This window comes from Copidosoma floridanum, unplaced genomic scaffold, assembly GCF_036245765.1.
Source record: "Copidosoma floridanum isolate Cflo_tuat_1 unplaced genomic scaffold, Cflo_Japanese_pri ptg000013l, whole genome shotgun sequence".
NCBI classification, from domain to species: domain Eukaryota; kingdom Metazoa; phylum Arthropoda; class Insecta; order Hymenoptera; family Encyrtidae; genus Copidosoma; species Copidosoma floridanum.
The window spans coordinates 17640961-17658292 of record NW_028321890.1 but is presented as its reverse complement, the minus strand read 5'-3'; the positions used below and the strand labels follow the sequence as shown (position 1 = coordinate 17658292).

At 33.3% G+C, this 17332-nt stretch overlaps 1 protein-coding gene across 2 annotated transcripts; it reads left to right on the top strand.

The window, feature by feature from the left end:
• Positions 1-4377: 4377 nt before the first annotated feature.
• On the top strand, positions 4378-6149 carry LOC149374928 (heat shock protein 23-like). Of its 2 annotated transcripts, XM_089591562.1 has the most exons (3): positions 4379-4734; positions 5537-5596; positions 5728-6149. In XM_089591562.1, exons 1-3 carry the CDS (start codon positions 4552-4554, stop codon positions 5971-5973), a joined length of 489 nt encoding a protein of 162 aa, XP_089447688.1. In that variant the 5' UTR covers positions 4379-4551; the 3' UTR covers positions 5974-6149. The 2 variants fall into 2 exon arrangements, with proteins under 2 accessions (XP_089447689.1, XP_089447688.1); XM_089591563.1 differs by lacking the exon at positions 5537-5596 and having other exon boundaries at positions 4378-4734.
• The last annotated feature ends 11183 nt before the right edge of the window (positions 6150-17332 follow it).

Sequence of the window (17332 nt, the reverse complement as noted above, 5' to 3'; positions counted from 1 at the left end):
GCCGCTGATTGGCTCGTGTCCCGTCAGTACGGTGGTGGTAGGGGCGGGGCTTCAGGATTTGACAGTTTTGCTTTTTCCGTTGCACGCTCTCTCTTGTATGACACGCCGAATTAGAAGCATCGTTAATATCTCGCTTAGTGCTTGTTTTACCACTTACAGTTTGTACCGTCTGCAGGAGATTTCGCCGCTGTCATCGAGCCCCAGGACTCAGGACATCGTCATTGAAACTTAAGTCTCTCTCATATTTTTTTTCCTTCTATCTTCATCTTCACTCATAGACTCGACATTCTCTTACACCTCTCTTCACCTAATTAGTCCATCACCCACGTTTTATCAGCTTCCGCATTCGCCACTAACTGCATTTGCGTACTCGTGCTACATCTCAACATCCTCTGCAACAAACCGTCAATTCATTCGCTCATCCGTCAATCTCTTATTCATACTCACATACATCATAACCCTTTCATCTCTTATTCATGCTGTCTCCCCTTTCCTAAAATCAATCCTTCTTTCCTCGAAACCGTTTTTGTCAACATCATACTAGCTCGTCATTTGTTCCTTCTCTGCACGCCCCCCCCCCCCTGTCATCTCGACACCGTTCGCTTGCTCTACATTATCTCTCTCTCTCCCCATCGTCCAACCTTCCATCGACCTCAACTTCACCGACCACCACCCACCGTCACGATCTTTCTCGAGCACGCCACTAACCACCTTATCAGTCATCCCATCTGTTATACGAGTCATCATCGTTGGTCTCGCATCTCTGTATGCACGTAGCATCATCTTAACCTCGTCTTCGCTCCATCCATCCGCATTTAACCTTGTCACTACATATCGTACATATCATACATCTATTACACCTTATTCAGTGCACATTGTCATCCCGTCATCATCACTCCATATCTCGTCCGCTTCATTCCGATTCTCGTTCCGGAATCAGGGTCCCCACCCGAACACACTACTCATAACAACCGTCATCGCAAACTACCGCAGGTGGTAGTCAACTTCGACTTCCGGGCGTCGGCCCGCTTTCACCAGCTTCGCGCTGACTCGTGCGACCGTGCAGGGCCCGCCGGTTCGCAGAGGAGATCACTCCTCACTCACTCGTCTCGCATTCACACACTGGGAGTCGTTACCACCAGGTCCTCCCGCACACACTTAAACATTCACGCATCAACACAACACACGCTCACCACCGTTCCAGTTGTCAGTATTATTATTAGTTTAATCTGTTCTTCAATTGTATACACTCCAAGTTGATTTAATAAATCTGGGTTTTTTATGCCACCGGCTTTTTCCCATTAATTAGTTGTTATTAATTGTGTCAATCCCTTCCCCCTTTTATTTGCTCATTTCAGACATTTCATAAAAACAAATTTTAGCATTATAATTTATCAATTTTCTTTATTTAATTAGGCCTTTTTTTATTATTTTTTCTTTATTCATTGGGAATCCTTTGTCGTTAATTTGATTCAATCCCTTCCACTCTATTTAGTGTACTAATTTTTATTGGGTTTATTTTTTTATTATTTTTTTATTTTATTTGAACTAACACTCTTTTACAGTAGTGAGCCTCTATATTTCTATTGATCGTACTTTGAATTTGGACCAGGCAATCCATGTTGGATCGACTGTGTCTCCACGCAACAGTAGTGTTTATTGGAACCATTTTAAATTTGAGAATAGGCGTCCATAAATTATTGTCACCAATATTGTATTAAAAAAAAATATATATTTGTATGATGTTTTAAATCTACTCTGCAGTAGTTTAGACACCTACTTAAGGTGCGTAACATTCACGGTAAAATTGTTCCAGGCTGCTACTTACAAAATTGTTTTTTGCAAAACACAAAATTTGAATTCAGATTTTTCCAAATGACGTTCACTTTACAAAGCTTTTTTTTTTGGAAACCATATAAAGTTTGAAAAAGATTATTTCGACATTTTAAAAATGTTACACGCCAATATGAATGTCGAAAGTTGGAGTCAACTACGCACGATTTTGAGTATGCAAGCATGTATCATCATATTTTTGCTTTCAATTAAGACTCATCACAAATTTTTAAAATAATTCAATGTTACAGCCTATACAATTATACTGAATTAACTATAGCAGTGCCTCTTTAAACTGAGTCTACAATACAACTGATCAGTACTACTGTCAGCTAAACAATTTCTTAAGAGTATGGGATAGCAACTAACGTTGGATTTAGGAAAGCTTGGAACATTTGAGCATTCAATATTCGATAGTTTTTTTCCAACAACTTTGTAACTTCAACAATCTTTAAGTATTGGGCCAAAAATTAAAGATTCTTAAAGTATTTATAATTTATATAGTAACAGAACCGGCAACTTATAATACAAGAATTTTTACGACAGTTTGTCAGGGAAATCAAAGTTGTATATTTTTTAATGAACTACCTTTCTGCATTCATAGCAAAAGCAAAAAAACAGCTGCAGCAAAGTAGAGAATCATAGTATCATTTAAATGGTACATACGTATGATGGATATAAAATGGTTACAGCTATAATTCTGAAGGTATGATAACAGAGGAGAGTAATCGCTACGACTAGTTTTAGAGTAATTTGACATTTTCTTAACTATTTTAGTAAAATTGTAACAAAACATAATTAGTTATTTAATAACTTTATTGAAATACAAAAGTTGAATGAAACACTTTAACATTTCCTTAATGAAATAAAATATCCAGTACACTCTAAGTTTATTAATTTAAAGAAAGTCTTTTGAACTAACTTATATTTAAGATATTGAATATTTTATTCTTAATACTATATTTGGATTATATTCAAATCATATTGTTTTAAATAAAATAATTCAACCAAGAAAAAATCTTAGTACATTTGTACTTGAAAAAATTATACAAAACGAAATATAATTTAAATAATTTTAGTTTACTGTTTTTTATTTACTGCGATCAATGACAATAAGAAACTGTAGTAAACTCGTTGGTTTTCTCCGCAGTGCAACGCGCCTACAGAAGCATAACTTGGAAAAAAAAAAAAAAAAAAAAAAAAGATCGACTTTGAACTTCGTGGGGAAATTAAAAAAAACTTTATAGAAAGTCTTCCAGAACTTATGAGCAACGTGAGCGCGGCGGGGACTCTAATACTGGATCTCTTGCACGTAATTTTTAGCGCCTTCAATTGGAAAGGGTTATGACTACGCTGAACTGTAAGTATCCTAGTAAGCTTCATGTAAACTCATACAACCACATAATATTATGTATGGTTTTGACTTCACATATTTATTATTTTCTTTCTACAATTTATTAAAGCTTCATTGTAACCCCTAATATGATATTGAAAGAAGTAATAATTTTCGTATTAATTACTATCTTTACTACTATCATAATTGTCTACGCTTCAGTGTAATAAAATTAATTTTTTGCCGCAAACACAAAATTCCAAGCGTGTGTATTAAAAAAATTAGCAAATTACTTTAGTTATAAAGTAAACTTGCTTTCGGCTTGACTAGAAATTATCTATATACAAGCAATGAGTTTAGGTTACTTTTTGGATTAGGCACGTGATTTACTAGGATGTACGTTTTGAACGACATCAATCAAGCATAATGTTTTTTTGAGTCCGTCGAAATTAATCATTGCATAAGCTAAAATATAAAATTGGTTTAGATTAGCAGATATGATTCAAATAATAAGAAGCTGTGCTAAAGAGGAAGCACAATCCTATAGTTACCCTCGAACATTTTTACAACAGAGGAGCGGTGTTGGCTTAATGATGAGCATGACAATTACAGAAACAACATATATATAGGAGATAAAGGTTTGATTCCCTGTGACATAAACTCAGTTTTTTATAAACGACATTTTACCACACTGAATAATACTGATTAATTATAAACTGTTTCAAAAGATTCAACGTTTAATCATGGTATGCGGGAAGCGTTTATATGTAAGCAATACACGCAACTTGTATAAGTTAGATGTATGTATGGTAATTTAACATTTGCATCTAAAAATTTATTTCATACGCGTAGGGTTATGACAACAATTTAATTATATAGACTTAAAAAAGTACACTTTACAAGTAAGTATTACGTCAAAAAACTGTCGGAAGTGCTGGGCCACTGGCCTAAGCAATAGGACTACCACAATAAAAGCAATTTTTATTACTACGTCAGGAGAGCTGTCCCTTGACATTTTAGAGCGACTGCTCGCATATGCCAAAGTGAAAAAGGTGGGAGAGCAGCTCCATTCGGTAGAAAAGAAGCTCTACTAAAGCTATGATGGCATATCTTTTCTAAGAAACATCCCCACCAATTCTCTTTTACAAGAGTACACGCAGCGCTAGTCGATAACACTCAAGTAGTCCAACTGCAGCAGGTGACAACAGCATTTAGCATCAGTACAAGCAGTGATTGTTGAACCTCCAGCTGTACAAGTAGCACACAAAGCGCGTATATATTTACCAGAAATCAATTCGATATTCTTCAATCGCCGGTGTCGACTTTGTTAAAAGGGCAGGATTTTAAACAATTGTTTGTATTCAGATTTTTTGTTCTAAATTATCATGGATTATGTAGGAAAGCAGACGTATACTGAAGAAGAAGTATACTCATTCTTTCGAAGCAGGGAAACTGATGGTTCGGCTTCACTGTCCATTTTTCGTGCAACCTGCAATGATAAAAGGCTCATATTACCGATCCATCAGAGCTACGATGACAACAGTTCCTCGAACGATAAAGTACACGAGGTAAAAGACCATTTCCATACTTGAGGTGGCTCATCATTCTTATACTATCTGTTTGTATGACATTAGACTATCACACTTGAAAACATTGAGTAGCAGGCTCGATATGCATACCCATAGATACAAATCCGCATTTTTATGTGCTGAGGTTAGCCTCCGGTTTCGGATTTTCAACACGTCATGTATTTTTTTCCGCTCAGCGACCTTGGACTTTCACGATTTCATGAGAAAGAGGAATATCTTAACAATCTGCTCCTAGTTTTTGTAGCATGTGGCTTGACTTTTAGCCTCAAAAAGCTTTAACATTCGGTAAAAAAGTTAAAATGCCTCATAGACCGATGCTAAAATTTCAGATTTTGAATGTTCTTTTCATTTAATTATGGTCGTGTTACGTAGATTTCTCGTCGAGGGAATAAGTAAAAGCGCGACTTATGATTAACTTATACTTTATTAGGAGTCTTTGTATTTGAGGGAAGTTGCACGTATATTCTAGTCTTGCGGACCTGGTTCTTTCGCTCTCGCGTCTCTAGCTAATCTCCCCTTTTTTCCGTTGATTCGTCTCCTTTTCTATGCCGTCTTTTCTCTTCCTTTTTGTGCCCAGGCTAGTTGGGGCACACGCACACATGGGTACATGCTATGGTACGTAAATGTTGGCAACATACCCTGAAATTTACACTGTACATTCAATGAGTGTTATTGTACCATAAATTTAAATGTGGGTGCAAAGGCTAGACTTTCAAAAATGTGATGAGCCACCTTTATTATAACTGTATTTTTCTAATTTAATCAACAAGGGTTTTTGTAGGAAGATTTTTATAAAACGGTAGACTGCACAGGATTTGCTCTGAAAGAAATTAAGGTGTTCGTAAGTATATTTTTCTTTGATTCGTCATGCACCTTATTTAGATGATAGATGTGAGAAAAAAATATTAATAATAAAAATGACATAATATCAAAAGCGAAGCAAACGCTTAATAAATTTTGTTTTGATTATAGGTGGAAGACGGATTAATGGTAGTTGAGGCCATTCACGACGAAGTGCAAGATGAGCATGGTAATGGACGTCAAAATTTGTTGAAGACATTTCCCGTCTCTGAAACCTACGACTTTAATGATGCTCAGATAACCTTAAGCTTGGATGGTGCATTAACTGTGTATATTCCTTTTAAGAATGAGCCATTCGTTAATACAAACTATACTACCAACAACCCGTCCAACAATGTACTAACTGAAGAAAACTAACTTCAGTAAGGAGAATAATGTTTTAAAAGTATTTTGTAATTTTAAACTCTTAAAGTTTGAAATGAATAATAAAAGCTAATTAAAGCATTTTTAACTTTTTGTGCTGTTAAGACATATATGCATTTTATGTCGTCTGTATACACAATTTTCATGCAATAAAAACACTTTTAATAGAAGTAAAATTTTATTATGTGTATTATTAAATCCACTCGAAGAGCATACCAACTTATTTTTTTCCGATTGAATTTTCATACAATGTTTTCCATAGTAATATAATTGCACGAAATTGCTTATTACATGTTTTCAATGTGGGACACAAGAAGCTTTTTCTAAAAAAGGCAATCTACATCCGTAAGAAAATTCACTAATTATAATATTTTACACAAAAAAAAAAAAAAAAAAAAAAGCGACGACCATTATAAAGTAACAGATTCATACAATTCTTTCTGTTACACTATAATAGAATAATATGCGTACATTATATTCTGAGGCAAAAAATATCGAGTCAACAGAAGAGGTAGTCTAAACTTATTTATTGAAAGTGTACCATTAAATTCCAAGTAAGGTAAGATGCTCGGATTATTTGATTAATTTCACACGATTCTAAGATGTATATCATGGTACAAGGATGTAACATGACAAGGAGTGGCCTTGTCTACCACTACCTCTGTGCGGTCACATGATGCCGACGCCTGCCGTCCTCGGTCATGGTAAATCCATCGGTAGGTTTCGATGCCCCTTGCATGGCAAATCTCCATAGATTAGTCTTCTACATATTTGGTTTTTATGATTCTGTATGTGTCGTGCCACCCGATAAAGGATAGTGTTTTTGTTGTCCAATTAAAAAACGGAAAAGGGTGTATTTCAGCGCAATGGCCTTCCTGTTGCCAATAAGGTTGCCTCTTGCTCAGACCGGCCTGAAGTCGCTACTCAACTTCACGTCTTTTTAAAGGAGATGTTCAGCCCCATCAGATGCGGTTATCTGCTATTACTCAGGCCTCATTGTCTGGCTTGACAACTGCTCCAAAACCACCTCGTCACCAAGGAACTATGCACGTGGCTAACCCCAGAGAACAGTTTGTGAGTAAACCTATTATATGTCAAAGCCTCCTCACACGATCCAAGCTGCCAGCAGCGGGATCTCCGTCAAGGTCTTGCATACCTGAGAGAAAGATTATTAATATTATTACTATTTATTATTATTATTATTATTATTATTATTATTATTTAAATAATTGTTACTACGATGATAATTATTATCGATGTTGTTGTTATTACTATTCTTGTCATCATTATTGCTGTTATAACTTTTTCAAAAAAACATTAGTACTCTTAATACATTAGGTTTCTGAGAAATAAGGGGTGAAGGGTACAGTTGTTGACTTCCCGATAGTGATTGACTGCCCCATGCATTTTTAGGTAGAGCCTTTATATATAGATATACAAATGATGTAGAGGTATTTTTAGATTTTTTGGTGGCTAGATTTCAAACGTTAGGTGATAGTCACCTACAATACTGCATTGAAAAATTGAATGCATATTTAAAAGAAATAGGAGTTATATTTTGCGAATTAAAATTCTTTAATCGGCCAATAAATGTCGTGTACTGAAGTAAAGAAAAAAATGATTTTTTCAAAGAAAGTTGCAATCGTAAATTATTTAAATAACTTGGAAATTTTAATGTACGTCATTATTTGGCGTACGCACATGGTTTAACTAAAACAAAAGATTACTTTATTTTTATACACAAGAATTTCAGTAAATACATCAACTTTTTGCAATTAGTATAAAATATCAAGTAAACTCTAAGATCAAACTATGTGGTCATCGGCCGTACTCGCTATTGATATTAGTAGTTTAACCACCATATTTAAAACTTCTTGCAATTTAAAAAATTTACCATGAGTATTTTTTTTATTTTTTTTTTATTTTCTTCATCAAAGCTCTTGAAATATACACGTATTTGGTGTGTAAGATTCGTGAATAAAGTCATTTACGACTGGGCTTGACAAAATAGCTGAACAGAGTGTTTCTTGCAATGGACATTCTCATCAAACGTTGATGAAAATTTTGAGTGTCACTGTATGCTTTATGAATAAAAATGCAGGAAGGAAGTATTTGTGGTAGCTGTAACGAGTAGGCCATAGCAAGATAAAAACTTATCTCCTAACTTCAGTTTTAAATGTTATTTAGCTTCTAAGTTTACAATTTTGGAAGTGATAGAATCCAAGTAGAAACTGGAGAAAATAAGGAACGATATATTTTTTCCTCCAGAGACTCAATAATGACATTCGTATATCTTGGAACCGCTTATACAAGTAAACAATATTCATTGATAAGTAACGAGGCAAAATCATCAGGTATATAGCTCGGATTTGGTTGCACCTATAGTGTGCAATGAGAAAAGGACGAGGGTACGGTGTTGTATATATAATAAATACAGCTGCTCATGCCGGTCTCTTATCCTATAATACTTGTCTTCCTTCTCGCTTGCATTCTCTGACTATAATGACGTGGAAGCCAGTTTGTTTTGTACACGTATAGAATTATGCTGAAGATGAGTAAGCCAGGGTCGGTCAGTTGGAGGGGATACCTGCACTGTCCTGACGATGGGAAATAAAGAAAATGCCAATAATGTCATACTAATAAGGCTATATTTTTTTGGTGTAAAAAGATATAACGTGTAATACGACATGTGCCTCGAGCAGCATAGTCGTAGAAAATCCGTTGGGTGTGACTATGTGTCTTTAACATGAAGAGGTACGCATTACTAAAGAGTATGAAGGAGTTGCACAGCAGCAGCTATTACTATCCTCGGTTGATTTGTGTCAACATAAAAAATTAGAGTGAGAATTGCTATATACTTGCGGGTATTGTAAAGAATTTTTGTCTTACGTAAAACGCCGAAATATTATACAAGGCGTCGTTTATTTCGGGTTTTTTTAGTTATAAATATCGTGGTCCATATTTTATCGCATAAAAAGATTGTAGCTCTGGTAGTCACACTTTTGCCATTAAGTTAAAACACTAGTGCTCTTTCTTAAACAAAAATGTATTAAGTTCTTTGTACAAAACAAGTATAAAGTATAATTCTCTAAATATTTATTATCACCTGAAGTAGAATAAACAAAAAATGATTTAACACACATAAGTAATTCCGAAAAAAGTAGCAGCTTTTGTATAAGATATGAAACTTGAATATGATAATTAATTAAAAATTGTATATTATCATTAAAACTATCCTTCTACAAGCGTTTCTTGCGATAAAAAAATTTACGATATTTAGTTATCACTTGGAAAACATGCGTGAACATCACACATACACCCAATAGAAGATACTGCTCACACCGATGAAAAAGAAAAATTATATATTGATGAATGTTTTAGAGTATTTGATATGCTATTACACACAAAGGCCCACATTCCCATGTATATTTGTAATGTAATGCTAATGAAGTAATGCATATTAAATTATAGATAAGATTTTAGAAACGCGTGAGAAAAAATAATACGGCATCGTTGCTGTTCATTTATGTTGCGGTGATTTACGCTGATAAAGGATTTTGATCAGAGATCCTGAGGGTAAGCTGGAGTCCGCAGGAGAATTCTTAGATATCCTTCCACCACCAGCCCATGACAGGAAGATCCCCTTTCCCAAGATAAAAAATTAATCTATTTATAATCGTTTTATTATTGTGAACGGCTCAAGTGACTTTGGATTTTGATAAGTGTATAATGAATATTATTTTTCCGCCCTCGGGTGGTTTTGGGAGGCTGGTACTTCCTTGGGCAAAAAAGCAGTTTTCCGGAACTCGTTCGGTAAGTCTCGTTTACGAACCTCGTTACGTCCCTCGCCTTCGGCTCGGGCCGCAAACCTCTCGGTTTCCAAATGGAAACTTTTCAAACTCGTAGGAAAACTACTAATTCCACACTCCTAAAAATATTTTTAGAAAAATTTCTAAAAAGTTAACGAAAAAGTAAAGATAAATAGAATTGTAGAATTGTAACAAAATTAGGTTTTTTTATATAGTTCTTAAAAAGTAAAAATGATTTTTTGTTTGAAGAACCATTATTTTATTTATTTTGTAGTCGGGGGGGGGGGCAAGACCCAGGGCTTTGCCCCCTGGTCCCCCACCAGAGGCTGCCACCACTGGACTCCGCACAACCTATCTTGTAAGTTGATTATTTTTTAATTTGTATTCAACCATTTTTCGATAATTCAGAAATTTATTATATTAATATAAATTGTATCCAATTCATACGGATGAATAATGCAAAGTGCATGAACTTGAAAATCATTATTTAAATTACTTGTTCTACTATTCATAACAATTTTCATCATATACATTACGAAAAATGTTGTTTGTAACTCGTGCGAACGATTCCCCGTACTCGTGTGATTGACTCGCTCTCGTGGCCGATGCTATTAACCCGTGCACTGCGATAACACTTGTGCTACGCACTCATGCGCTCAACTGGCACTCGTTCCCAGCAACTTTGGCCACTTGTGCGCGTCAATCACAACTCGTGCAGAAAATCTTTTATTCCTCACTTGTAACGTAAATAACTAAACTAGGATAACCGGAGGTAATTTATTAATAACGAAATTTTCCCAAGAAATTCCCACGATTTGGATAAAAGGATGGGAGGTTTCTAGAATATTTTCAATGTATAATTGGAAAGACCTCGAAAAAGACCAGAAGGTAAAAAATCAGAAAAAAGAGGTCTCACTGTTACTTGTAGAACGCAAGTTATTGACACATTAAATAATAAATAGACTGAGAAATGAAGAACTCCCTTAATAAAAGCTGAGCGGGATTCAAAGAAAAAATTACTGGAGACCAAATACTTTTACCAATAAGTAATTTATATTTTAATTATTTTTTAATTTTTAGAGATTTATAATTTTGTTTTTGTTTACTCATTTTCCAAGACAAAATCCTGAGAAATAGTTATTTATGTTTAAGCACTGTTTTTTCAATACGTAATACTCCTCGTAAAGAGGCTGGGTAATTTTTTCGTAGCAAAGTTACCTATTTTTCCTCTACTCCCTTCCTGTAATAGGAGAACTCTTATTTCTTTTCCAAAGCGTTTACACATATATACAGCAACAAACATTTTTTCTTCAGTTTGACAATTTGTAGATAATTTTCCGAACATATTTTTTTGCTTACCTTTAATATACCGAAATAAATGATAATTGACTGAAAATATTTAAAAAATCAACTCGAAAAATGTGAATTACCAAAAGTCAATTCAATAAGAAAAAAAAATCGGTCTTATATACATTTTTTTAAGGTGAATTTGTAAAGAAAGCGTTACTCGTTTAGAATGAGACAAAGGATTCCTTAAGAATCGTCCTTACGTTAGATAAAAAAAAAAGATATGCAGATGCATTACACAAATATGTATTTACAGACACACGCTGACTCACATATATTTTTATTTCAGTAAGTTACTTTGTGAAAAACTTACTGATCTTCTCGACTATTGCACTCATAATGGTATGAAATACAAATAAAATTGAAAAATTGAAAAAAAAAAACAATTGTCAGAGTAGTGTTACATCGAGGCTGCACTTTAAATATCTTTTTTTCTCTTCTTCCTCCTCTTTTCTTTTTTTTTTCAAGTTCGCGCTTTACATGAACCTAAACACCATAAACAAACATATTACCCGTGTAGAAAGAGAAGGTAGAAGATAGTGACGTAAGTGCTCGTCTTTCTCTCCATCTTTTTTTATGCGTTGATAATTTTATCCATACATCGTTCGGTGCAATTTAATAATCACTTTCTATTTTATTATTTCCTAACTTAGCTATTCATAAAAAGTGGACCTCGAAGGGGACGATAAAGCTTCAATAATTTTGTTTATACATTTACTCAGGGGTCGCTTAATGAAATATTTGGCAGCAGCATTTTTTGCATCTCTATACGTTTCTTTTTTCAACACAATTATAATATCAAGAGCCGTCAAGCTTAAACATTGATCGAACTATAATATTGCTTTTTTTTAATTGCACTGATAGAGTAAACGAGCGAATGCTGGGACTAGTATCCCTTCTATATGTTCCCAAAAATAACGGCAATATATGTGAAGGAAGTTGGAGTAAATGTATTAATTATTCCCACTTCCTGCCACGAAATGATGCAGACTAATTCAAAGAAGTGATGTACGTCTCGTTGTCTCTGGCAATTGTGGTGACTATAGCAAGGCAAGATTTTTGGCTGCTTAACCTCGCGGTGTGCTTTTCGAGTGGTTGATTCCATGGCCAGACCAGCTTGAGTGATGTACCTACAGCGTAGTAACGAGACTCTTTACGTGGCCTAGAGAACCTGGTCCAGTTTTGCTGACTAATCCTTAATTTTAATGTGGACATCATGATCTTGTCTTAAGTCACAAATGCAATTACTTAAGTTGATAATAGTTAAAAGAGATACTCTAAAGTTCAAATAAACCGTGTAAGACCCTTCTTTCTTATAGCATAAATTATCTTATTGCGTGGCACTTAATCCGGATATTGTTTGCCAAACAGGAGCTGAAACCGCTGTGCTTTCTAAGCCCTTAACGTTTATCGTAAAGAATATTCATTTGTCAACGCAAATTAATTAACTCATGAAGAAGATACTTTACACAAAATAAACCATAAATAAGTCGAATAAATTTTGCTATAGTTTATTAACGTCGCTCATAACATACATTTCTGTACTTTTTAATTAATTGCAATACATGAACGAATATAATAAGTAGTACCAACATACTTTAACCATGACACTTACACAATTCAAGTAATTTACTTTAGCACTAATCAGCTGTATGTGACAGATGTGAGACATTTGCAATAAAAAAAACAAAATAACTCTCATTTCTAGTAATTTACTTACGTGCATATATACCCAGTAGATTTTTTTCATTCTAATACACAGCATTATTCATGAGCTTTTTTGTACTCCATAATATTAACGAATAATCATATATAATTTAAGTACTTGAAAAATGTCTTAACTCAATAGTTATACAGATGAAATATATTATTCTATGTATGGAAACGGAGCCTGTAAAGCCACTTCGGTTGGTTTGGGAATACTCTCATTCGAACTTTGATTCTCTATTGATTGCAATAACTGTAATATCTGAAAATATAATGATCATTTTTTATCTACAAGTAACAACGACTCGAAGTATATTATAAAACTGTATACAGGCTGTATATTAATTGTCAGTCAAAAAGTAACACGTGATGTAATGAGAAAATTTATGTTACAATGACACCTTAAATAAGTTGTACTCAAAAATTAAAAAACAATTTTAAAAATGTTAAGGTTTAATGAAAGAGTTTAATATAACAGAAACTCTGATAACATTATCGCTTCTATATTTGTGGGTTAACAAACGTCTAAACGCTTTATCTACTGAAAGGTTCTCCCAAAAATGTTTTTTAAACAAACGTTGCTATGTCAAAAATGCTTGGTATCAAAAACTTATCAAAATGAAAATATCGAATATGCACTTTGACGGTTAAACACCCATATCCGATAAATTCGATCAAGCACTGCGTAATTCCTTATTTATCTTTCTAAAAAGATAGGGTGAAAAAATCGTCTCAGTAGCAGCACTAACAAATACGTCCTTGGTCAGTTGATTAGGGCGTATATAAGGGCATAGGATATTAAAAGACGTTATTGAAAATTCGAATTTAACGTAAATTAGCTATTAAATTACAAATAATACAAAAATGACAGTAACGTTACTATTATATGGAGGTTTGAAAGATTATTTTTGTTATTACGCACCTTACATTGAAAAATAAAAATCTAAATCCATTTTGTAGATACATACTGATAGTAAGCTAAATAATTGTATTAAGGTATTATATAAGGACTCTATGAATTGGGAGTTTTGTAATAATAAAAAAAAAATATTCCATACAGTTTGCATTAACTTTTGTACAATTTATTTTCTTATCTGTATGACCTCATAGTATTATTTATCAACGTATAAAATAGGGGTGCCCGATGGTAGGCCGCAAATGTAATAAGTGTCTCACTAATGTCTTAGTCTGAAAATACACATAATTATCTGAATGTAACTTTATACCTTCAAATGTTGTAGACGATCACTTTGGAGATGATGTACTTTTTGTACGCCACGTAATTTGGCGAGCGCACGTGGTTTAACTAAAATACCTGTATTGGTTTTGCTAACGGGACGCTTTACTGTAACTTTGGTTAGTTCGAAAACATCAGTATTTGGATCTTCTTTATGCTTGGACCTCTGAAGCTTATTCCATAGCTTGCAATGCTACGAAAAAAAAGAAAAATCAAATTTTTTCCTTTAAAAATGATAATGACTAAAAAGTACTTTTGAAAATCATATCCCGTTTCAGCTCAAACTCTCAACACTATTTTGAGTGAATCAATGCGGTAATAAAATATCTCTTTTGTGTAACATACTAAAAAGTTCGAAAAAAAACTTTGATTTTAAGTTAACCCTCATAATAGTGTATAGTAATGTCTGTTGGACATATTTTTTGGTCTTATAAGTACTGTATGTACTAAAACAAGCGAGTTTATTTATGCATAAGACTATATCTTGCATGTACGGCACGACCAATCTACAGTGTACCGAAGCAAGAAGTGTTATTTTAATAACTAAATTCTATTGATCCTATTGATAACGTAACCCTTACAACATCTGGCTTAGTATTAGTATCAATGCGCTGACTATAAATGTAAACTAACAAATGCTTGTTCAGTCATTTTAAAAGATCTACAGTTTTTGTTGTGAAATTAGAATTTTCTGTAACAGGCAAAAAACGACTTTTTCGTTGTTTTTTTATATATTTTTCTGTATAGAACATCATTACAGTATAGAGCAAAGTATAATAATACAACAAATGTGTAATTCAACGAGTTTTACAACTTTTACTTTGAAAGCCAAACAGTAAAACGTATGTTAAAAAATCTATTACTGAAAAACTGCCTTTTTTGTCTTAGAGTGCTGCACTTCAAATTTTTGGTCTAAACTTTTCTATTAAATGGAACTTGTCAAAATGTCGACCATTAGCTAAGACATCCAAATCGAGGTTACTAATAAAATTTTAGCCCATTGTAATCATAATTATTTTATTTAGTTAAAAAAACTAATGACGTAAACACATACACTATAAGACCAATTGATATCACCCTCATACTGGATTAAATATTTGCTGTACCCTAAAAATAGACAGTTTATTAGTGGTTTTACTTTTTTCCCCGACAAAACTAAAAAGCACTATAATACATTGGTCGTGCCTAAAATGTTTTAGTAAATTAATGTTACGATTCAATACACCGATTCTTTACTTCCATTTTAATACTACAAAGAACCTTCGTAGTAGGTAATCATCGCAGTATCAAAGGGATGTTTGATGGCTAAAATTTTATAGTGTCTCACTTTTATATAGGTTTTATCACACACAGTTAAGGAAAAGAAGCTTCATACCTGCAAAGGTTTCGAATCGCTGCTTCGGAAGTGATGTACTTTGCGTCTGCGCCATGGATTAATATAGGCACGTGGTTGACGCACAAGATTTGTACTATTTTTGTGGTAACATCCATAATGAAGTTTTTCAAGTAGTAGTAGAATAAAACTTATGATGAATCCACAAATTAAAATGGCATACAGAGAAATTACATCTTGTATGCCAATGAAATGAAATGCATTTTTTTCATCAGGAATTTTGGTCCTGTAGTTAGTCTGTATTCTTTGCATAATGCCAGTTTCTTTGAATCTGTGAATACTAAACAAAGTTTGTTAGTATACAAGTTTTATTTATTATAGTCATCGTCATGATCAGTATTATCTTTAGTGTTGTTTTCATGACTTTTAGTATTAGGGTTATTTTTTATTGTTGTCATTATTCTAAGTATTATGTAAAACGTACTAATGATTAAAGAATTTTGTAATTGGATGATATTTTTGCAAACTCAAACTCCCATACGTCGTACTGCCCAGAGAAATGCTTGCTAGTTTGCACGGTGGCTCCTTGTCTATTTTATCTAACATTGATGAGAGGGCAAATAAAGCTACTTTTCTGGAGCAGACCTGAAAAAAAGTACATTTTATAACAGTGACTACAAATTTTTATTCGTGATAGGCGAAGAAGATGTGTAGATCTTTGGGATTAAATATAAATTAAAATATATCAAAAATTATTTCTACATGTTTTTTATGTCCTACTATTTATATAAAATTCGCTACCCACAATCTTTATCACCACTCAATAATAGAACAAGAAATTGTATGGGCATTAAAAAATTTCTTTAGTAAGAATGACTTAATATCGCGTCTTATATGTATACTTAAACAAAAGTTATAAAATGTACCTGTTCGAGAGCTGCATTAAAATTTGGCAATAAGCTGTCTGAATTTTCAATTATTTGGTTTATTTTTTTATAAACGGGATCTTTTGATGATGCCTTGAAAATTACAGAAAAAATGTATAAAATAAAACTTAAAATTTATTGTCAGATTATCATCCTCTTGTTTTACCAAAATTAATTCGTAGGAGCTGGAGCCATTTACAGCAATGGGTTGGTAACTACCATCTTCCATGAACTCTGATATATCATTAAATGGCATTGAAGGTAGTCCAACTGTCAAGTAACTTATTAAAGATCCACAATAAACGGCATAGATGACTAATGCACAAAATAGCGTGAATAAGTAGACCAACTTTAACGACGTACGGTTAACATTAGCATCTATAGATTAAAAAATTTATGTTTATAAGTTCTCTAATGTTTCGAAAATCAGTCGTAAATTTGAAAATTCAAAATTGACCTGACAACCCCTGCTGGCAGAATACACCCCATACTTGTGTACAATTTTCCAACAAAATGGAATATCTTGAACGTGTTCTGTCTCGATATTTAATGTTGATGAAAGACAATATAATCGTCAAAACAACTACAGTAACAGCTAACTTAGTCCATGTACCTTTGCTAAAAATCTAATTTCCAAACACTTTAGTTATACATTCTTCCTTTCACATTTTAGTAGTAAACGACATTCTTTTACTATCATTTTTGTAAGGGACTAAGTTTTGTTGAGTCTTTCAATTACAACGTACTACTAATTTTTTTTATCTTAATGAAAATTCAAACATTTAAAACAAAACAAAAACGAAAAACACTTGTCTTTATTAATGTTCTTTTTTATAAAATAGTTTCATTTGATTAAAAAAATGATTTTTAAATGCAATACCAAGTATTTTAATCGAATCAACTATTTATACATTCAAATAAAAAAGTTTGAAGACGAGTTTCGTCTCTCGAGGTATGAGTGTGAGCCTTAACTTTTTTAATTATATATTAACTA

Excerpts from the sequence above, each read along its gene's own strand:
- LOC149374928 (XM_089591562.1), top strand. The coding sequence starts at position 4,552 with ATGGATTATGTAGGAAAGCAGACGTATACTGAAGAAGAAGTATACTCA. Across the intron at positions 4,735-5,536 it reads CGAACGATAAAGTACACGAG|GAAGATTTTTATAAAACGGT; the intron begins GTAAAAGACCAT and ends GGGTTTTTGTAG. Across the intron at positions 5,597-5,727 it reads TGAAAGAAATTAAGGTGTTC|GTGGAAGACGGATTAATGGT; the intron begins GTAAGTATATTT and ends TTTTGATTATAG.